This window comes from Empidonax traillii, unplaced genomic scaffold, assembly GCF_003031625.1.
Source record: "Empidonax traillii isolate 1590-97213 ecotype Southwest subspecies unplaced genomic scaffold, ASM303162v1 scaffold37:size1818073, whole genome shotgun sequence".
Taxonomy (NCBI): Eukaryota; Metazoa; Chordata; class Aves; order Passeriformes; family Tyrannidae; genus Empidonax; species Empidonax traillii.
Genome location: NW_020955230.1, coordinates 477,873 through 500,823, shown reverse-complemented (window position 1 = coordinate 500,823; position 22,951 = coordinate 477,873). Strand labels below are relative to the sequence as shown.

Sequence of the window (22,951 nt, the reverse complement as noted above, 5' to 3'; positions counted from 1 at the left end):
ACACCTTTAGTCTTTACTGGACTTGTAGGGAGTCTTAGCAACCTGCATGCTGCCAGCAGTAGCACTTCATGACAGTCAGCATAAAGTGAAAAAGCTGAGAATGCAGTCCAGCTGAAGGCTTGTGCTTGTGTTTCTTTGTTTACTTTAATATTGTCCTTCCTGATCCATACTTTTTTGCTGGAGAATGCTGTGCCACATAACATGGACATAAAGCTTCCCTGCTTTACAGTGTTTACTTTAAATTCCATTTCACCCATCCTAGCAGAAAGACAAACCCCATGATGTACTAAAGCTTCTCTGACTACCACAACAGAGGCATCCAATATAGATTAAAATATTTTTAATTAAGTACAGTACATAAGACCCTCTTGAGATCAAGAAAGTGTCATACTGGTGGTCTTCTACAGGGCCACAGAAAAAATCAGAGTTTGAGTCTTGTTGCTTCTAGTTTGGTAGAAACTGTCACAGGAGGAAGGTACTGGGAAGTGTTTCTTTCCCAGTGTCATCTGTGATATGGTCTGACAGGCTATTAGAGAAAATATGTGGGAGTCTTCTCGAAAGAAAAAAAATCAGTGTCTGACATTTAGAAACCACTTCAGATACTCCCCTGCAGCCCCCATTGCATTCTTATCTCTTTCAGAAGTATATATATATGTTTTTTCCAGGTGGATATTACTGGTATGTGCCTTTCTACACCTTCTGAGCCAACACTCAGCACGCCAAGCACTAGGATTACAGATTCTAGCAGAGATTTTGAGAAGTGAGGAGATAAAAAGGTGAGTGGACTTGATGGTTAACTTTTCCACTTAGTTTAGGAGTCTTTTCAGGCAAGAACATGGAATGAGGAATTATGCTGGATGATGCTACTGTAAGGTTTGGTCCTGTTAGCGTGCAGACCTATGACACTGACCAGAAACTGCAGTGATATTAAAATGGAAAGGAGTACATACTTTCATCATAGGTAATCATACATTATTTGTAGCTCAAAAAATTAGGTTATAGTGGTATTGCATACCCTTAAATGATACGAGAAATAAGCTTGCATCGTGAGGGCAATTCAGTGTACTTGCATTTAACTGAACAATTAACCTGGTCGATAAAAAGTGCAAATCATTGCCTGCAGTAATCATTCTGTGGCAAAATTGGTGTATTATCCAAGTTGCAAGTGTCATGGAGTTAGTGATTGAACTCAGTATTGCCAGTTCACTCACCTTTCAGTGACTCAACTGATTTTTTTAATGGCTTCTTTTTCTTTTTCTGTTTAAGTCTTTTTCAGACTAAGGTGGTGCAGCCCTAGGGCTGTGGCTAGACAGGGGCTGTCTGCTGGTGTGAGTAGAGGGGGCTACACCCAGGCATTATGGGGACAGAGACTGGATTTGTGGCCATGGACAGCAGGAAAACAAGAGGCAAAGAGAGGCAGATGCCATGCCTCAACAACTGTTGAGGGGTCCAGGTAACCACTTGGTGACAAAGTTGCTCCTTAACACTCATCGCCCTCTGCCTCTGGCATGAGAAGGAGGACGTAATACAAAGATCCTAGGCTGAGGACAAGGACAAGGAGAATGGGAAGGGATGTCAGTTGCCCTAAAGAACAACTACTCTCATTTTTTTGGTATTCTTAATAATTTTATGGACTAATGCAGTGATTGCTGATGCACTTTTTTTGTGAAGAGTGTAATCTTTTAATAGAAAGAGGATTACTGTTTCTTGAGAGTTTTGAATGTCTGAGAATTGATTACTTAAACACATACCTAACCAAATACAGTGATTCTGCACAGGTTATGTTTTTTTTATGTGTTCATGAGAAAGCTTATATAAACAGTCTTGCAATATAAAAAACTTTACAGCTTACTCAAATCTGTGTTTGAAACATCACTGCAAATAAGATGCATAACTAGTAAGAGCTTAAATGTTCATTGTTGTGCCTTTTATAGCATGGAAATAGAAAATAGTAGTTAAATATAAAAGAGACTGCTAATGTTAAAACAAAAGTGTCTGGCACTTTCTGTCATATTTATGGCACAATGTATTTTCTGTCTGAATGGCTTGGAAATGTTGCTGGTGTTGACTTTTCCATCTGAAATCACCATACAAAAGTTGACAGAAGTATCCTTTTAAAAATGTTAAAGAACACTAAAAACTGTATTCCCAGAGGCCTGAGTTTATTACTTGGGTCTTAATTTGTGGGTTTGCTTTCTGGAGATTGACAATGGAAGTGCCAGGTTTTCGTAGTAGAAGTTAATTTAATTGCTGTCCTTTTTACATCCAGGCTTGCTGTCAAAGGATCTGCCAGTTCTGCACTGAAATTTTGAGTGAAGTCTTGCTGGATAAAGTAACTTAAAATCAATGGAAATTCTGGTTTAAAGGCAGCAGGTAAAAATTTTTGAATTGCTTATATTCTTCCAGGTTGGTGATTGTGTTTTCTTCTGTCTAGTTCTACCAGAATAATTCTGATACTGTTTTTCCATTTAATTACTCAAATTAACTAGCATTTTAAAAACAAATAATAGGCAAATGTGAAGAGAGGTAAACTGTAGTACATCTGAGAAAGAATTATGAAAGAAATGGATGAAGCAATTTCAGAGACGATGTGGTCACCAAGTGAAAAATTAAAAGCTTAAAGCTTCTCTCTGTAAATTAAATATTATTTAACCTTAGCAACACTTTTGGACGTGGTCAGACCTGTAAAAGGTATTGAAATGGAATGGAAAAAAACACTGGGAGTTGGAAGCGTGTCCAAGAACCATATGCATCCACATGAAAAACACTTGGCTCTGTGGCCCCGAGAGGCTGCTGCCTGCGTGATGGGGTTAAAGTTTAATCCGAGCTGAGATTGTCTCCTGCACACCTCTCTACACTGTGCTGGATGTTTCCTGTTTTCTGTACTCGGCAGTCTTGCTCAACCATCTCAAAGTCCAACTTGTTCATCCTTATCTAATCAGAGATATTGTTTATTAAATAGTTTGTTTTCCCAACTTGCCTACAGCCCTAACCCCCAATGTGGACAGCCTAACTATTAACCCCTCTGAAAGAAATTTGCCTGTATTTTTGGCTCCACAGACATGAACATCATGGGCATATGTGGTTGTTGGGCAGAACAGACTCGTGCCCACAGAGCCCACCAAGGGGATTTAACAAGGGAGTTTTTGTTTTGCTTTTTGTTCTGTGCGACTTGAAGCTGAGCTGCAACAAACACCATGACTTGGAACGAAAAATAGGCAAGCACACAACATCACTGTTATCAGAACCCAAATCTTTGTAATAGTTTCAAGAGTGAGCATAGCAAACCATGATATGACTTTAAATCAAGCTGCCTGAGGCAACATTTCAGGGCTGTGCAAAACACCTATAACAGGACATGAAGGTGAGTGCTGTGCTGACACTGGTCGCTGTGCCTTTTTGTTGACTTTTGTTTTTGAAAAAGCAAGTAGGCAAACAACTGGCTTCTGCAGAAAGAGACACTTATATGTTTATTACCTGTTTCTCTAGTCAGCACATAGTCCCTCCAAAAAAGCTCAATCAGGTGCTGCATGTTAATATATGCATACAGTTTGCAAAACACAAACCCCAACAGATGTCTGAAGTGGACCAGCCTGCTGAAAAGATCATGGTAGATGTGGTTTCTGCACCACTACAGGAATACTGGACACTGTGGCAGAAATTCAAAGAGAAGGTAGGCATAGATGTCGAGAGGTTTATGGAACAGGCAATAAAATATGTCTTATTTTTCATCATCAACATTTAAAAGTCCCTGTTATACAGCTGCGAACGTGGCATTCATAGCTTGCCATGAGGAACAAAGTCGTGGAAAGGGACATTGATGTTGCTGACTTGGCCTGTAAGTGCACGGATAAAGTGGCTGATGGGGTGGATTCTCCCAGAGGACAGATACTCTGTGGGAATGAAGTTTCTTCAGCACAGACACACATATAGTGAAAAAGCACAGACCATAGAGTACATAATTCTCTCTACATTTTTGGCAGATGTATGTTTTACTGAAAATTATTCAGAACCACATGTTGGGCCCTACCATCTGCTAAATTTGGATATGATGTCTGCAAAGCTGGTGTGGAAATAACACAAAACGAAACTCTGCCTTCGGGAGAGAAACTACCAATGCCTTTGTAGCTACAACTGTCTCCCACAGAAAATTACCTTTCTTATTTTGTGAAATATGTACCCTCTCCATACAAATGTAAGCTAAAGTTAAATTTCAGCACTCAGAGCTCGATTTTATCTGAAATCCCTGTTAAAATGTCTCAGTACTTGAATGGAAAAGAGCCTGAGGACTCTGGTCTAATAAGACCTGCTTTGAGCATGGAATTGGACCATGGACCTTCATAGGTCCTTTTCAACCTGTGTGGCTGTAGAATCAAAATTATTACATCTGTGCGGATGCATGAACATGGAAGTAACTTTTTTTGTCAAATATGGTAAGGAAAGATGGATTTGCCAGTCAGGAATACAGACAGAGAAAACAGACAACAGAGTTTTACTAGAAAGGTTATTTATTTTGTAGAAAGTTTGCTTGTAAATAACTATTAAAAAAAAAAAATTCAGCCTGCATCCAGACAAATTGCTGTTGAAATACCCAGTCTGAAAATTCACAGCTGGAAGGAAGGCTTTTCCCTTCTCTTAAAATGCAGTGTCTTCTCACTAATTCATTGATACCTACTGTAGTTAGAAAATCCTCTTGTGCTTCTAATCTAATAGAAACCTATAATTTTATGTCCTGTGTTCTGTCAGAATAATGCTTATGTTGGACATGTCTTGGAAACAAATGTAGCTTTGGTCTAATTTAATAACTTGCCTTGGACAATAAAGCCTTGAGTTCTGCTGCAGGCCCATCAAGAAAGAATCCTCTTGTGCAAGCAGCCGTTGCTATGTTCAAAAATAGTCTCCAAACTACTGGGAATGAACCAACACCCAAGAAAAATGACACTGTTTAAAAATTAGTCACTAAGTCCATTTTAAACTGAATGAAACCAAAATCCTAAGGCCACAATTCAAAGAGCTAATGCTATGCCTTGAACTTATATAGCCTGTGATACAGCAAGTCAGCTCCACTCTCCCCTGGTAGAAAAGAGAGGGAAAAGGCTTTTGTGTGTTTGAAACTGCCTTTTTAGCCTGAACTGCAGAACAAAATCCAACAGGAATTAAGAATTCACAGTAACCTCCCATTTTCTGTTCCAAGGGCGATGTACACTTCTCTGACTTGTGGCACAGAAAAGAGGAACAAAAATCATTCTACATGTGATGGGTCAGAGGCAGCAGCAACAGAAGGAGTCCTTGCCTGAGATGACCCACTGGCAGGGTGGGCACTGCCCAAGCACCAGTAACTCAGAAACAGCTCCGAGCAGGCTCAGTAAAAGCAGAGCCTCTGTTGTGAAGGTGAGTTGTGCACTTAGGAAAATAATTCCAGAAGGACATAAAGAATTTATTAACTTGCTTCTTGCACAAAAGAGTTTTTTCTCCACTGGTTTATCTGAAACTCTCACACTTGCAAGTTCAAGCCCTAGGCCCTCCGCATATTGTTTTGTCTCCACGTCAACTTATCTCTAATGACCTGAAAATTCTCTTCTTGTTTAGAAGGGATGCCTCACATTAGTGTTTTCAATTTTCAGCTCTGAGGCTAAGGGAAATTATTGACCTCCCCTGGACTTTTGGGATGACAAAGTACTACTGTACAAACAAGGAAAATATCTTTGAAACAAATGGATGAATCATTTTCCCACATCAAAACATTTATTAACTGTATATAGTTCATTGGTTTCTTTTCTAAGACATCTTTCTTTTCCCTCCTTCTTTTTTCTTTCCTTGACCCATTTATTGTACATTGCTGTGAGATCTTTTTTGCAAGAATGAATATGAATGGGCCCTCATGAAAAAAACAGGGCACTGTTCTGGATTTGTATAGCACAAAGATATAAAAGAGTGAAGAGAAAAAGAGTGCCAGCAGTAAAACATTCAGAGCTGAAGATGCAGAAATACGTTGCATATGCAGGCACTTAGTGAAATAAATACATGACAAAGCTCAAATCCTGTCATCCTGACCCTGTGTAAAGCCTGAGAAGAGGTTTGCCCATCTGCCTCGGTATCCTCAGAGTTTTCAGCAGCTGGGAATTTTACCTGTGCCATTTTTCCACTGTCCTCTGGCAGGAGAGGTGGTTTGCCTTTGGAATGACATGGAATCCACCAGCAGTTTTTACTTACCTCTGATTTTCAAAGCTGTCTTGAAAATATCCCAGCTGATTACCGCAAGAGCAAAGCAGTGCTCTGACGCCGTTCCTCTGCTAACCTGCACTATGTGTTTGTGTTGTGTAACTGGTACCTGCTGGGTCCTGATAGATGAAGGTTTGGCATTTTCTTTGGTTTCATCTCTCAGGAGTTTTATGTCTTTCACACCTATAACCAGACCTGTTAAGGCATAAATCACCTGGGAGAGACCTGCAGGAAGAAAATTCAAAAAAGAGCTCTTCCATCACCAATATAAAAAACCCCAAAGAACTAAACTCAATAAAAAATATTGTCTGTGGTTCACTCTAAACTTAGGACTGTGGTTTTAAAAACAGTTCAACCTAATTCCATGTATAAGTGGAATTTGATGCAAAGCCTGAGGTGGGCTTTTCATTAGGTATACATACTTTTTGCCTGTTTTCAATCTGTATGAGATCTTTTGTCACCTGCATGGTTTTATATTTAACTGTGCCCACATACCTGGTACAAAGTACCTATCCAAATGCCTAACCACCAGGGCACACAAAGTTAATGGGTCACTGTTAGAGTGGCCCCTTGATGTGCTGTGCTATTGGTTCCTGTCCTTGCAAACAGATAACAGGTGTTCTGCTTCCTGCCAGGAGCAGCGAATGAGCCACTCAGGCTGAGATGGGAATTACAGCTCCAGAATGGCCAAGGATCCTGAACAACAGATGCACCTGATCTAATCTTTCCTTTGTCTCGGTGCTGGTAGGAAGGCAAGGTAAAGTAATCTTGAATACCTAAGTTCAATCAGTGACTGATAAGACCTTTAATGAGCTGGACTCACTACAACTAGTGATGATACCAACCAGCACAGGAATCATCCTGTGATGTGTATTAACATCTGTCATGTATCAGTGAAAATGTGCATTTGTGACCCGTCTGTCCAACAACAATGGATGTGATTCTGTTTTCCTATTTCTACCCTCAGAGTTGACAATTAATGGAGCAGCAGAGGTTTTATTTTTAAGAGCCTCTGGTCCGAGCAAACAGAATGGGAAGGGTGGAGGTGCAGATAGGAACTGCAGGGGAAAACCGTAACTAGTAAGAGGCTTCATAAAATTTGAAGTATCCAGACAGAACTTGTGGGGGAATTCCCATAAACCACTTCTGCTTTTGAAGGGTCTGCTAAAAACCACAGCTTTGAAACAGACAGAGGTCAGAGACACCTTAGTAAATATGAGGAAATAAGGCCCTTCCTTCCTCATTAGCTTAAATTTGAAACATTCACTTTGTCCAACATTTCTGTTGCCCTAAGGCAAGGAATTTTGTAACCAGTGTACAAGAAAGTAGGCAGGATAGCTGTGCGTGTTGGTGTGAGAGCTTTTCTTTGAGAACAGTTAAGGAGAGCTGGCAAACCACACCTTCAGCTGGGATCATCCACTCCCCTCCCAGGTATATAGCATATATTAAATAGGGTCTATATGAACATAGTTGATTTTTTAAAGGAACCTCGTGGTTGGTTTTAAGTGAATTATTCTTTGTCCATTTGGAGGCACAGGAAGCCCACTGCAAGCAGCACCATATCCAAGTTTGCACACTTCCCCTTCTGTCCAGTGGCAAGTTCCCTGGCTTTTGTGTCTGGAAAGGCATGAATTGATCACAGCAGCTTCGGGCTGCTGTTCAGTCGTAGGCTGGAATACATTCCCACATGCCGGACCAGGTTGGGTTCCACCACATAGGCGTTCTCCCCCTTGGCCCACAGCAGGGAGTAGAGGGCGGTGTCCTTAGCAAATCCCTGCCGGCAGTGCAGCTCCTGCAGGTAACCTAAGGCACGCCGGGCTGAGGAAGCAGGGAAGAGCATAGCTGGGGTGCAGCACTCGGTGACTGGCACCACGTTGTAGAGTGCAGGGTGCAGGCGGCGCAGCTCCAGCAGGTAGTGCCGCCCCACCAGCTCCGACAGGGCCATGCTGTACAGAGCAAAGAACAGTGCGAGCAGCCAGCTGGGGCCGGGCCGCCCCAGCGCCCACGAGTACACACAGCTCAGCACCGGCCCCAGCAACATGCCCAGGCCAAGCCACTCCAGGATCCTCATGGGCTCAGGGTTGAAGTAGCGCTGGAGCCGCTCAGGATGGTAAAGCTTGAAGTAGAGAGCATCTCTGAGGTACGGCTTGGAGAACCGGGCCAAGAAGAGGTGCTGCAAGACAGAGAATATCTCCTTCTCTGGCACAGCATCATCTTCCACTACAAGGATGTACTGTGGGTTGTATGATAACAGGGACTGCTCAAGGCAGAAGACATAGTCCTGCTTCTCCTTTTCGAACTGGTTCAGCCTGGGGTCAGGGTTCTCTCCAGTTCTGTCACGACTGACCATAGGAAAGAAGCTGCTCAGCAGCTTGACATCCTGATGGCTACTGGGGTCTGACTCCACGTTGCAGAGGAGCACGCGGTGGCTCCGGCAGCGTGCACCACATTCCTGGAGGAGGTGGTGGAAGCGGGAGGCCACTTGCAGGACATAGTGGAAATCATACCGCCTCTGCACAGTGATAATGGTGATCAGCAGCAAGGGCTGGAAGGCATCGCTGCCAGAGGCCTCGGAGGCATTTGGTACCTGCATCTTCTCAAAGTAATGGAGGGCATCCTGTCCCTCCTGCTGGTTGTGCTCCAGGAACTCCTGGCTCATGGGGTTCAGGTGCCAGCGCCGCAAATAGAAATAGGAGTGGAGGAGCCGGTGGCAAATCAAAGGGGCAACCACTCCGAATGTCACCACAGTCAGCATGAGAAGATGGACAACAGGACTGGACCAGCGGCACCACCTCCCACAGAGCTGCCAGGCTTGGTGTAACATAACTGCTGCAGAAGGAGGGCACTCCTGTGCTGTTCATCCCTCAATCCTTCACTTCCAGTGCGTCTTCCTCCCTGGATTGCAAGGTATCACTGGGGCAGTGGCTGCCAAACCTGCACAAGTTGTCCAAGCCTAAAAAGGAAGAAAAAGTATGGTTACTGAAATAGGAACTGGCAGAGAAAATGGAAAGCAGGGGGTTAGTCACTAAGTAAATCAAAACACATCATCCTTTAGGAGTCCCTTGTGGTGTGGGGGCATCACACAATAGTCCTGGGAGGTTTAGGATAGATCAGCCAAACTTAGTTTCCAGCAAAGTGCCCCTAAGGCCTTTTCATCACATAGGAGTTCTGACCTAACTTAGCTCGATACAACTTTGTTGTGTTTGTTAGTGTGCTTCAAACAACAGACAATGTGGATGGAGGATTTGTGGAAATCCCTTCCTGTTAAAGGCAGAGAACTGAGATACCACTTTCTGGTCACAGTGACACAGTAAGATTTGTGTTACAGCCAAGAACCACAGCCAGATCTCTTGCGTCTTAGCCTAGCATGTATTTGAGAGACAAACTTTTACCTTTTTGGAATGGCACATGCTTCCCTTCTGTTGCTCACACAATTCCAAGCACCTGCTTTTTCACTTTCCTCCCTAGAGTGTGAAGCCAGATTACAAAGACACCAATTTACTTCACCAAGGGCCCGTTCACATGCTAAGTGTAATGTGTGTGTCTGTGTGCCTGTCTTTTTCAGATGTCTCCTCCTTGCTATACCCTGTGAAATACATGGGCACAGCAAGATGTTGCAACTGAGCCACTGACTCATATTTCTTATTTAAAAGTTTGCAATTTAAAAGTATATGCCTTTTATTTAAAACTGAAACATTCATATAAACATATGATTTTTTTGTATAGACATGCACTTTAAATAAACATCCACCTTTGCAAAAGTTAGAATTTATCAAATTTGGCTTTTCTGTTCTGCTTCTCTGGCTGCTATGAACACCTCACAGCCTGGCTGTCAGAAGCTTACACAAAATCAGGGTAATTAGGCTGTTCAAATAAATTCTGTTGTGCCACTAATCTCCCTTTTTAATCTGCTGTTTCGTTCTCCCTTTAATTTCCTATTCCCTCTCCTTCTGAACTGAGTTATCCATACCCCCCAACCAAGCTAACTGACTGCACTGGGTGTTCAGTGGAGAGCTTCTATGACTTTTAACCCTCTGCCTTCAGCAAGTTCTAATCATCAAGTGGTGCTCCCAGGACAAAATGTTACTCTTTGTTCTCTTCTGCACTGTCATCTGAAGGAGCTTAAGCAATGTTCGGTAGGCAGAAAGAAATCATGGCTTTTGTCCTCTGTCTCAGAAAAATGGATCTTGTACAACGGACAACTTGGAGGAGACAGAGCAGCATCTGACTGGGGGAACTTCGAAACTGCCTTCATTACCGTAGTCACAGATTTGCTGGTTTTACCATGAAGAGAAACTTTTCCTATTGCCATATGGGAATGTGACAACATTCTATGAAAGGCCTTTTAACAAGATTAATGGAAAATATACAAGAGTTATTCCAAATATTTGATAGAGAACAGGCACTTCATGCTGTGAGATCTCAAACCATCCTTAAATAGATTGTGGTGTCAGTGTTGTGCTCTCTTATGATTCAAGAAAAGATTTAGAGTAATTAAATAGAGATAACAAATTTACATGTTGATGCATGAGAATCTGCACCCATACAGGTTTTTTTTTCTTTTTCAAACAATTGTAAAACAATCCTGTTTCACAGACACTGCATTGCATCAGTGGACCTTGTAAAGGCCTTAAAGGTGATGGCTGCCTTTCAGCTGTGAGATCCAAGTCATAAGAATTCAGGACATGAAGACCTGAAATCTAGCAGATGCAAAGACCTGGCATTTAAATCCATGTATTCATCCAATGGGCTTTCCAGCTAACCTGCCACAAGCATTAAGGGAATACACAAATGCAGAATCATATTCTGCAACTCACAGTGGCATACTCCTAAGTCTCCTCTTAATGTGAGCATCACTGTGGGCACTGTATCTGAGCCAGACCCCAAATGTGAAAGTGAGGACCACAGTGGGAAAAGGAGATGAAGAAAAACTAGCAGGTAGCTTAGTTCTCAGGAGTGAAGAACTTTACTTTCCACCTGCCAGCTATAATGAAGATCTGAGCTACAAAAACTGTGAGCCAGCAGTGAGCCCTTGGGATACACACTGAATATATGAATATACATTAATAATTCTTTGAGCATTTCTTAATTAATAATTCTCCGAGCAACTTAGTCTAATGAGTGGCATCTCTCATTGGAAGGATTAGAACTAGCTGGTCTTTAAGGTTCCTTCCAACCCAAACCACTCAAGGAGGCCTCCTTCCCTAGTACCATCTTCTCCTGAAGGGGGAAAAATGGGTGTCCTGTCTTCTCTGGTGGCCAGCAGAGCTGGCCTCATGATTCAGCCTCATGAGCTGAATCAACCAGATTTTCACCTGAGGTCCTGCAGCCCGTGTCATTTAAGGGTGAGGCTCACCTGAAAGTGACTCCCAGGCTCCCGCAGGAGGACTCACATGGGATCTGAAGCCCAACAGTCCCTTCTCCACTCACCTATTGGGAAAGTAGTGCTGGGACTCCACCTGCTGGTGTCTCAGCTCCTGGCTCGGGACAGGGTGGGTGAGGTGGTGCAGGGGAGCATCACCCCATCTGGAGGTATCTCCTGCTTCACACAAGGAAGTAGCTGCCCCTGGAAAAGGGGACTGGAAGCCAGCCACGGTCACAAGCATTTATGATTTAACCCTGGCTTCACCTCATCAGTAACTGAACTCAAGGTCTCAGAGCTCTTATCCTGGTTCTGCAACTCAGGGAGCCTCAAGGAAAACAACAATCACACACACACTTCTGGAACTCTTTCAGTCTGCTGCCTAGGCTGTTTGCAGTAACACTGACTGTCACACAGGGAAAACACAGGCTGTTTTCCCTGGACAGTAAAATAACCACAGAGGTTAAAAACAGTCAGGATCATATTAAATCAGGTCAAATACTGCAATTCATGCAAAAACCAAGCTGAAGGATCTCAAAAAGAGGGAAGGCACTGACCTCCTTCCCACCTTCTGTTTGTAAGACTGGGAACCTGAGAATTCTGATATAGATAAAAAATTTCTTACTTCTGCAGAGGTGAAGTTTGATCTTATCTGCAGAATTTGAATCCAGAGTTTCTGTTCAGGCTGTTTTCTATCCATTAGGATGGTTCTGACTTCACAGAAGCCCCTCTGTTTTCAGAAGCTGTTGGTACTGTAATTTTCATCTGTTTCCCTTTCTAGGGGGGGAAAAAAAATCTTGTTTGTTTTTCTTTAAGTAAGGCATTTCAGACAGAAAAACAATGAAGTTTGAGGGGAAAACCAAGAATCAGAATTGGATTTTATAGTGCTTTAAGAAATCCCTCTACATTAAACCTGAGTAGTAACTACTTAGCAAACATATAAATACTTGCTAAGGAGATCAGCTTTATACATGTTCTGTGTAGAACTGAGCCATTGCTTAAACATGTCTAGAATCTGTGGTGATATAAAGCTATAGAAGTTGCTTCTTTCTTTTCTTAGATCCTCGTGATGAAGATTCCTTCCAGAAACACCTGATTCCAAATCTATATCCCTAGCTTCACTGGTCCCCTAATTCCATGGCTGAATTACACTGCTCAGGAAAAAGTCACCTCTGCACACATGAGGGAGAGTAGAAAAATGAGTAATATCCTCTTTGGGGTGCAGAACATTGTCTGCTGTGTTTGTGCTTTGAGAGAAAGCTGATTTTTTGTCTGGTCCAACCTTCTCTCCACAGACATATTCCCATAGGCAGGAAAAAAGTTTCCTACATGTTTCAAAGCATCAACAATTTTAGGTTCCTGCTTAGCTAATGTAAAACAGGGCATCTGCCTTCTACTTCCTGCTCCATGAGAGAAGGACACAACTATTTCTTTACAATTAAAGTATTAAACAATTCCTTTTCGCCTATCTACACTTCTCAGTCTCAATAGGAAAGATGTTCCTTTCCTACCAGAGAAACAGCTGGAGGAAGCTGTGGGGTCAGAAACCATAGGGTTGTCTCTGTGAGAAACGAAGGCGTGGAAAATGTCACAGAAAGTTTGGCAGTCACAGTCTCCACCTGAGCCACAACAGTGGCAGCAGTAAAGGTGTTCACACAAGCTCCAGTCTTCACCTGTGTGTTGATCCTATAGCAGCATACCAAGTTAAAACCTTTATGTGAAAAACACTTCTGTGCCCCAGCTTAAGATTACACGGACTAGCTGCAAGCTCAGGACCAAGATCTCTACTCATTAACCCCCTCTGGCAGAGAGAGGGCCTTTGTCTTGCTGTGTCAAACAATCCTGCCTGAATCTGAGGGAACTGATGTAGGCTTCACAAAAAGCTACACAGATCTCCTCCTGTTCCCTGACAGCCGAATGTGGTGCACAGATATCCTCGAATTCTGAAACCTGAGGTCCCTACCATGAGCTGATCCCTATTACTGGGCCAGATGGCCAGCTTTTCTCATCCTCAATTCCCCTTGTTTTCTGACAGCTTTTAGTAGGTCAGGTGCCAGATAGTATTTCTGCAATGTGTCAGGCCTGTCTTGGCAACAGCAGTGCCCAGTAGAAGCCAAGCACCTACAGATCTGACCATTACACTCAGATACCTAAGTGGAAGTTGGGCTCCCTAGAAAACAAAGTGAGCTGTGCTTTAAAAACATTCAGCAGGACCTTAGTGGTAAGAAATCACCTGTTGTTTTTTGATTTTATTTCCTGGCTACTGAACTAAGAAACAAGGTATGTGGATGTGGCAGCAGCATGATACTTTCTCCATTTCATTTGAACTAAGAGGATAAAACTATGCCACAAGTGAAACAGGCTATGAACTGGATATGTATTAATTACAATTATTTCCCCAATTTCCATCTTGCTTCTCATGTATAATAATTTTCCTCTGCCATATAAACCTTAAGGGAGCCCATTCTCAACAGCTGCTGACTTCTGCCTGGCAGCCTGCCTACAGTGCAATGCTCTTCTGTGTTGCTACCAGGCAGGGAAGTAAATCAGATCAAGTGGGAATGGAAAGCAGCCTGGAGAAGAGAGTTCTGCAAGATAATAGCTAAACACACAGACTTAAGGCAAGGTTTGCGAGGAGCTGTCTTTTAGAAGATGACGCAAAGGTTTATGTGGTTTTAAAATTAATTATGCAATCCATATCTGTCTGAAGTTACATTTTTCTTTTGTGCCAGAGGTAAAAAAAAAAAGGGTATATTAGGGAATTTGATAAAAGATGTCTAAAAACTGCTTTGTTTTGTCATTAAGGTCTACAAAATTTTAAATGCTTGCTGTAGTATAAAATGCCTCTATTAAAAAAACCCAAAACAAACCAACAAAAATTACCTTAAACAATACTGCTGCTAACAATGGTACCAGCTTTCTACCTTTTGCTGCCTACCCTTAGAATCTCAGAACTAAATGTGCACTGAATGATCAGAGATGATATAGATAATTTGCATTTAATTCCTTGTGTTATAGCCTTTTGCTAGAATAAAACTAGGGACCCTGCATGCTGCAGGGCATACTGCTCACATTGCAAGAGGCAATTTCTGCCTTAGTGGATCCTCAGCTTAAGAATATAAAAGATTGGAAGGAATTTGTTTTTCTCATGCAGCATATCGGCCTGATTTTCCTGTCATCAATAATTGGCATTTTATAGTCTACAGAGGACCTTTTTCACTCAGTCTTCCTGGTAGGGTGGCCTGGAGCAGAACCTAATAAAGTCACCCATCCCTGCCCTCCCTTAATCCTAATTCATCACCTTTGGTGAGTTCCTCATCCATCCCCAGGCACAGCTGCTTATTGATACAGAGTGTGACCCCCCTCCTCATTTTCCCCACCTGCCCTTCCTAAAGAGCCTGTGTCCTTCCATTCCAACACCGCAGTGTCACAAGCCATTCCACCACTTCGCCACGATGCCAGTAAGATCACAGCCCTGCAGATGAGTGTAAGTCTCTAACTCCTCTTGTCCATTGCCCGTATCTGTGCAGAGGCAGTTGAGTTGGGCTCTGATGAAGCCCAGATACTGGCTGGAGTGGCTGGGATTCCTCTGTCCTGCTATTCAGGGGCTTTCCTGCTGACCTGTGATCCCATTCTGGGCATCTCTTGCAAGCCCTGGCTTTAAACTGATAGGATTGGGACGGGTTGAGGTTCTCCTCCCCCAGCAACATTAATTTAAGCCCTCACCAAGTTGGCAAGCATGTTGCCAAAGATGCTCTTCCCCTCCCTGCTGGGGAGCCCACAGACCCCAGCAGACCCTAGCAGACTGGGTTTCTCAAAGCAAGTCCTACATCTAAACTGAACCCCTGGCTGTGGCACCAGTCCTGTAACCAAATTTAATGATTTGCCAAATTCAACAGGTTGGTGCTTTCAAACCCTCTTCTCATTGCCTGGAAAGACTGGTGAAAAAACTACCTGTGCTCCAGAAGATGATTAAGAGACCGGAGCATCTCTCTTATGAGGAAAGGCTGAGGGAGCTGGGCCTGCTCAGTGTTGAGAAGAGATGGCTGAGAGGGCACCACATTAACGTCTGTCAGTGTCTGCAGGGAGGGGTCAGAAGACGGACCGGGCTCCTCTCAGGGGTGCACAGCAATGGGACAAAGAGGTAAAAGGCAGAAACTGATACCGAGGAAGATCCACCAAAATGTAAGGAGGAACGTCTTTATGTTGATGTGAGTGACAGTGCACTGGAACAGGTTTCCCAGAGAGACTGGAGAGTCTCCCTCACTGGAGATATTTCAGAACTGTCTGGACACAATCCTGCGCAACGTTCTCTGGGATGACCCTGCAACAGGGAGCTTAGACTGGATGACCCACTGTGGGCCCTTCCAAGCTTACCTGCTCTGTGACTCTGCTAGGCCCTGTCCTCTCAGGAATTCAGAAATATAGGCCATGTCTTATCAGGAGCAAACAGTACCAGCCTGAGCAGGAGCTAGACAAAATTAGAACTGCTACTGTTGCACTCTTGCACGAACAACCAAGTGGGGTGACTACAACTCAGTTACTGCAGGCTGTGATTGTAGCCGCTGTGAGCCCAGGGAGCTCTCTGGTATCGCACAGTGGTGATCTCCCTGTGAGCAAGGACATAGCTCAAGGTTACTTCCTGAAAATCAGAGACCCCCTTACCCAGCATCTGGTATCTCTAATGAAGTAAGAATATTTTGCATTAAGCCTAAAACTATATTGTATGTTAGTGACATTTATATGCCCAGCTATAGCTTTAGGTTTAGAAGTGTAATATGTAGCAAAGTGTAATCGTTATTTAAATCATTGTTGAAATCATCAAGCAACAACCATCAACTACATCCTTGTTCAATTAGCATTTTATTAGAGCGTGTTATTATTGTTAAATCATTGTTAAACTATAGTTAAATTATCATTCAGTTATTGCTTAATCATAATTTATAATTTCAATATCATGAAATAATTAATTATCATTTGAATATCATCTAATCATTAATAAACCCCTTTTATTATTCCCACAAGGATGACTTCTCTTCAAAATTCACCTGCAGCAGTAGAGCTGTGGGTGTATAAATGGGGGAAAGAGGAAGAGGAAATAGATGTGGTAATGGCTGCTAATACAAAAGATGTGGCAGCTTTACTGTTGTTTGTTCATTTATGACTGTAAATAATAAAGCACAGTAATAAGGAAATGCTTTGTGAGCAAAGGCCTTTGATGATAAGGCTGTAAGTTTCCAGTTGGGACAGGTCCATGTAACAATCAAAATGCAAAACTGTACCAGGCAACAACCAAAATATTGTGACTCTGACCTTTGTTTGAAAGAAAAAATGTTTAGTCATATTGACAAAAAACATTCCTCTTTTAAGAGACACTCTCCACTACTGTTAAACTACCAACTTTTCCTCTATAGTCACCACCTCTGCCTGAGGAATACAATCTTCCTCCCCTCCCCCTGCAATGTATGAAACAGACTATTTATCCCATTGGTAAATGGGATGCCCTGGTTCTCTGGGATACTGGTGATCTGCTTGAGCCCCAAGGGAAGAAGATGGGATAAATGCAGTAGCTGAAAAATAATCTGTGGTATAATTATTGTTGCCCTTGTTGGACTGACAAGCAATCAGCAGATTTCACATGTACAGGAGGCTTTTGTGCTTGCAATTGCTTGCTGAACCTGATGTGCCTCTATGAAATGATTTTCTCAGCGACTGTATGAGAGCAAGCCAGCCTATGAATCTGCAGCGTACATGGGCATAGTTTAATGTTTTGCTACACCATCGGCACCTGCAAATTTCCTAAACAGCCTTTGATTTTAAATGTCAGTGATTTCCACCATCAGGTTTCTTAGGTGCTCCTCATTCCCATCGGGAGAGCTGCCAGGTAGCACAAGGTGACCCTTAAAGCACTGGGATTAATAGCAGTTACCTCAGTGGTGATGGTCAAAGAGGAGAGGGCGGTAGATAAGAAAAGCTGATCCCACCTCCACTCTGCCCTCCTTGCCAGGCAGGACACGCAGATGGCACTTCAGTGTGCCCAGTCCTCAGCTTCCTTGCCCGGGCTTTTGACCAGGGAAGTTCTGGCCACGATTCTGCGTCGGCTTAGGGTTTGGGTGGCACTAAGCAGGGGGCTGGAGCCGGCTGGGTTTATTCCTCTCTCCTTAAGAGTTCTACCAACCGTCCCTAACGGAAGGGCCATTTATTTAGGCCCAGTCAGGCTCTGACCACCTGCCCCCCTGCTCGTCACCATGCACAGTCATATTCTCAGAGCAAGCACAAACACATCTCCTCGATCCCTGGACGCTTCTCCCTGCCCCGCTGGCTCCGGTGCCGCAGCCGCCGCAGCCCAGCCCCACCGGTTCCCGCAGATCACACCCTTCCCCGCTGCTCATAAGCCGGCAACTTCGTGGCCCCCCCTTTCCCTGTTCCCCCCAGTCTCGGTGCGGCCGCCCTTTTCCCCCCGAAAGCCAGACCCCCACGACAGCCCGATCCTGGCATGGGGATTTACCCAATCCGCGAGGCAGCCCGGCACCGCCGCTCCCGCCTCCCTCCCGCTCTCAGCTCCGCTCCCGCCGCTATCTTGGCACTCGGCTTGTAGCTCACTTCTCTTCCGCGAATTTCTCTCCTCCCTCTCGGGCGGTGAGGGTGGGATTAAAGGCATCAAAGACCAAACATGTGACTCCGCCAGCCCAGGGATGCTTAAAGGAGGGGAAGGGGAGATGGCCGCAGGGGGGGGGTCACCGAAAACCGGGGGAGGGGACTGGCCCAGTGAAAACAGGTTCAGTAGCAAAAGGCGAGTTACCCGAGCCCCAGGAGGATGCCCCGGGAGGATGCCCCGAGGTGGAGCCGGCAGCGCAGCCGGAGCTGCTCATTCCTGCTCGGCGGTCCCCGAATGCTCCATCGCGATCGGCAGGACTCCCGCACGGGCAGAGCAGGTCCCGCAGCCCGTCCCCAGCCAGGGGTAATCTCTGCCAAGTGTCAACCTCTGTCCTCTCTGCCGAGAGTCCCCGACGGCTCCCGCATCGCCCTCCCCGGCCGGGACCTGGTGGATGCTCTGGACCCCCCCCCCCCCCCGCCTCACTCCGGAGCGGGGAGGATCACTAGGACCCCACAAAGTTCGAGTGGAAAGTCAGTGTTACGAGTCACCAGCTGGTTCTTTATGTGTGTGTCAAGTGTCATAGGTGGAAACACGAAACTTTCGCTGTCTCAGTCTGTAACCTCCCCACAGGTCAAGTGGGGAGGCTCGTTAGCTACACCTACATTTGTGTCAGGCTGTTCAGGATTCAAAGATTTTACCAAACTGACCCAAAACGGCCTCTGACGTGGTTATTTCCCCTCCCCACCCCGCCCTCCTCCTCTCCGTGTTCCACTTCCCTGTTCTACACACGCTTTTCAGCCCTATGACCGTAATACCTAATTAACCAGTTACCTGAAATATGCCTCAGAGAAAGTTTTCTGTCTTTCATTGTAAAAACGCCTTAGTTTTGTGCCTGCAGCTCCAGAAAACACAAGTGTGTGTATTTGGGCTAAACTATTTTCAGGCTCTGACCTCTCTTAGGTCTAAGACAGATCTATGGGGAAAAGAAAAAAAAAACAAACCAAACCAAAACAAAAACCAACCACCAAGAGAAAAGATCCCTTAGCCTGTTTCAGTAAAACACCATGTTCTGTTAAGCACAGCTAGAATTTTTCTAGTGCACAGTTCTGTAATCAGAAGGTTCCAGCATGAGCTACGTTTTTAATTTTAGCATAGCAATTTCTATCATCCTTTCTAATAAGCATTATGAGAAAGGAACTCAGCTGTCCATCCCTGTGATCCCTATTCTTAGTACTGGCAAAAGCCATCCCATAGCTATGACTTCTTTTTGCAGAAACAGTGTGGAAGAAGGGGGGGGGAGGGGAAGAGAGGGACAATAATATTCATAATAGACAACAAAATCGAGCATCACAGTTGGGTTCCTATAGTGACTTTCTAGGAAAAGATCTCCCAGTTTACTTACATGGGTGTTGTTCTCTGAAATAATGAGGAAAGACAACAGGAGAAATCATAGTTTCTCAGGTGATTTGCTTTCCAAAATCCTTCTTTGCTAACCACCTCTGCCTCTTTTTCTGTTTTTAATGACAGTGATTCATACTTTACCTTCCACTTAAATCCTCTCATAACTTCAAAAGTTGAGACACTGGAAGAACAACAAATCCTGGAACAGAACAGAGAAAGAAGGGTATAGGAAAGTACTGGGGATGGGAAGAGATTATTTATTCCTAGGAGGTCCTTTACTATGTTCTTCCCAGGATTTGAGTTGCAGAATTTGTGATAAACAAAAAATATTTTTTCCACTTCTGTGTCAGTGTGCAAGTGGGAAAGTGACTATTGAGCAACATCAGCAGAAACACGTCAAATTGCACCCAGTACTGCATTTCAGATAGTGTTTCAGCAAGCAGAGCAATTTGGGATAGTAAATGAAAAAGAATGGGCCAGAGGGCCTCTTCTTTGGGAATATTTAAGTAATTGTAATTTTGTGTAATTTTTGTAATTGTGTGATTTCTGTACAGGCTTCCCTGCTTTCACTTTGCTCACTTGCATATGGTCTTCAGGGAACACATGACTTTCATCCTTAAACAATTATTTCTTTAAAACAGCTTCTGTTGGACCCAAAAGACTGAGGGGGAAAAGCCTCAAGTGATTTGGAGGCTGTGTCACAGAATAACAGTGGAAGCCTGTCATTCCAGAGAACTCATTCATTCTCATCATGGTGCTGTCTCCTGCTGTGCATGAGCAGGAGGGAGACTGAGCTGGCAAAAAAAACAAACCTTTTCTTATTGTGAATTATTTCTTGGCCGAGTCACTTTATCTCATCAGCTCCCCACACCAAATGACTATGTCAGCACAGCAGGGAGGGGTCTGGAAAGCAGAGATGAACATGTGGGGACAAGACTGCTTGTGCAGTAACCCAACTGCAACCTGAAATGCTCAGAAAAATAGTTATTTATGAAATTATTCAGCCTGTACAATAACAAGATAGGACTTAAAAACTATAATCAGAAAAAAATCTTGTGATAAGGATTCATCCAAGGAGTGGAGGCCCAGCCCAGCTGTTCAGATCTAAGTATTTTTTGTAGCCAAAGCACCTTTCCCCTCTGCCATCCACTCTGACAGCCTTGATGGCATTGAGCATTTGTGCAAGGGAAGGGAGATAATATTTTGTTGTGCTTTGCCTGAGATCAAGTACAGCTTCTGCTTTTCATGAGCATGAGTGTGAGAGGCAGGACCAGATAGGCTGGTGATGTTTAGGTGATGTTTAGATACTTGCACAGTGTGCAGGCAGAGCAGAAATTCAGTCTTGGGGGCTGCTGAACTGAGAAGCCTTACTTCTCTTTGAGTTGTGTTACATGTGCCCTGTGCATCACTGTCAAAATATCCTTACTCCTGTCCCGTGTTCTTTGCCTGCTCCTGATTCCTTAGCTTTCCTCCCACACAGTACTGCTTCACGTTTTCACCACAAGGCCAGGGCATGAGGGTGTGCACACTCCAGCTGACTTTGAGCTGCATGTTCTGATTATCCAGCCAGCAAATCAAGCAAAAGGTTCCTGTTCTGAGTGAGCTGAAGGCTTCTGCCCAGCAGGATGGAGATGTGCATCTCTCTGCTCTGCAAGAGACTGCATGAAGGACATGGCAACAAACTGGTTTGAGACTTGCTTCCTTCAGCCAGTTGCAATGAAATTTGAGAAGCGTATTCAACATTTATTAGGTGCAGGGAGGACCTGTCAAAAGACTGAAAGAAGGAAAGAAGAGAAGTAGAAATAAAGAAGACAAGTAGAAAAAACTAAAATGTTTTGCAAGCCTGGTATCCTTAGGTAAAAATCCAAAGTGACTGTATTCTAGCAGGAGGAAGGAATAATGTGTTTAGCATAACTTGTTGTACCAGTATGTACATAACCGGTAAAGGCTGTGCCTCCTCCACAAACACTCTGAGAAGTTCTCTAGTGACAGTACTATTCCTTTATGTACATATACTAGATGATAAAAATTACTTGGTTATTCTCGTACTGTCAGCTGCACAATAGATATGTTCTTCTTGTAGGTATCTGCTGTTCATTTCAAAAGCTAAATTTAAAATATTTTTCTTTCCTTACTAAGGATTTATAGGGGAAAATCCCCCCCCACCCAATAAATCAGTTGATATCCCCTGCTTATTCTGTTTCTTTAAGAAGCAGCAGATGTTTCTAATGGCTATTTTGAAAAGAAATACAATACTGATGATAAACAAATTACATAAAGTGGCTTTATCTTTTTTTATTTCAGACTCAGTCACTGGGGACAAAAAGTGTTCAAAGTCCTTTGCCGTTCATTGGAGACATTATGAGGTTATATGTCAAGGCTATTGTGTTTAACTTTAGAAAACAGTAGTTAAAGGAAACACAGCTCCAGTGGGGATGGACACATGCTGGCTTAGCTGTCTAGGGCAAGTTAATGTTTTCTGAAAAGGCTAAAATATTATGATTTCGTTTTCATCCTGGTCTGTGCATGTAGTTATCTCTTCAGAACTAAGCACTGTTCATATATTTCCCAGACCTTCCCTCTATACAGTCTCCTATATACAACTGCATCCAAGACTTTTCAGGCGTATACTAAAACTAATTCATCTTGCAGATAAATTGTTACTGTTCCTGTAACCTTTTGTACCACACTGCACACATCTGAAGATGACAGAAACACACTTACTATAGTCTAGTTTACTTTAGAGAGTACTGGACACGCACACAAAGCTTTTCTATCCTTCCTTTCCTTCTCTGATCAAATAATTAGGTAGGGCTAAAAAAAATACCAGTGTGAGCCAACATGGTGATGTGTTAAATGATGATGGAATTTCAGAAAGACTTTAACTGTGATGGCACTCAGAGAAATGGATGTATCTTGGTCAGTGTAATTGCATATGCTCTGGGAATCCAAATTCCTTCCTGTTTTGCTCCAACATTCTGACTCTTGCAGACTGCAGAGTATTTCAAAAAGAGGGACAAACACTGTTTTTTAGACTCAGAGTCCAATGGCTCTTAAAAATATCTCCTAAAACACATTAGTTCTCGGTTACTTGCTCTGTTCTGCAACACAGAAGACTCGTCTGGAAAAGACTTTTTGCTAAAACAAAGATACTGCTGTGAAAAAAGAGAATGGGGTGAAGAGGCAAACCAGAAGATTTCCAAACTGAGAGTCAGAAGGAATTGTCTCCCAGGGACTGCTGGAACGCTTTTAGTTTTCCTTTTCAGAATGTAGTAAAATTATTTTGTATGGTCACTAGGCACATTTCACTAACAAATTCTGTGCCTGTGTGAGAGGCACTCTTGTTCACTGCAAATTTTAGGTGAGCT

The 22,951-nt window shown here is 43.5% G+C and overlaps 1 protein-coding gene and 1 long non-coding RNA gene across 11 annotated transcripts in view; one reads left to right on the top strand and one right to left on the bottom strand.

Moving 5' to 3' along the window:
* Nucleotides 1-15,708, top strand: part of LOC114054654 — a 20,860-nt gene extending 5,152 nt beyond the window's left edge. The window contains exons 2-6 of the long non-coding RNA XR_003570539.1: nucleotides 666-776; nucleotides 1,267-1,453; nucleotides 2,270-2,373; nucleotides 3,984-6,979; nucleotides 15,484-15,708. This is a non-coding gene — a long non-coding RNA (uncharacterized LOC114054654). The remainder of the gene's footprint in view (nucleotides 1-665; nucleotides 777-1,266; nucleotides 1,454-2,269; nucleotides 2,374-3,983; nucleotides 6,980-15,483) is intronic.
* Nucleotides 7,722-22,951, bottom strand: part of TMEM246 (transmembrane protein 246) — a 21,468-nt gene continuing 6,238 nt past the window's right edge. For 2 of the 10 annotated variants that reach the window (XM_027878003.1, XM_027877999.1), the window contains exon 2: nucleotides 7,722-9,175. In XM_027878003.1, coding sequence (XP_027733804.1) covers nucleotides 7,859-9,046 — 1,188 coding nt within the window. In that variant the 5' untranslated portion in view covers nucleotides 9,047-9,175 and the 3' untranslated portion in view covers nucleotides 7,722-7,858. Of the gene's footprint in view, nucleotides 9,176-10,253; nucleotides 10,613-12,141; nucleotides 12,362-17,513; nucleotides 17,539-17,568; nucleotides 17,968-18,092; nucleotides 19,092-19,724; nucleotides 19,768-21,845; nucleotides 22,576-22,951 lie in introns of those variants that run through there. The other 8 variants (XM_027877997.1, XM_027877995.1, XM_027877998.1 and 5 more) reach the window with 8 other exon arrangements.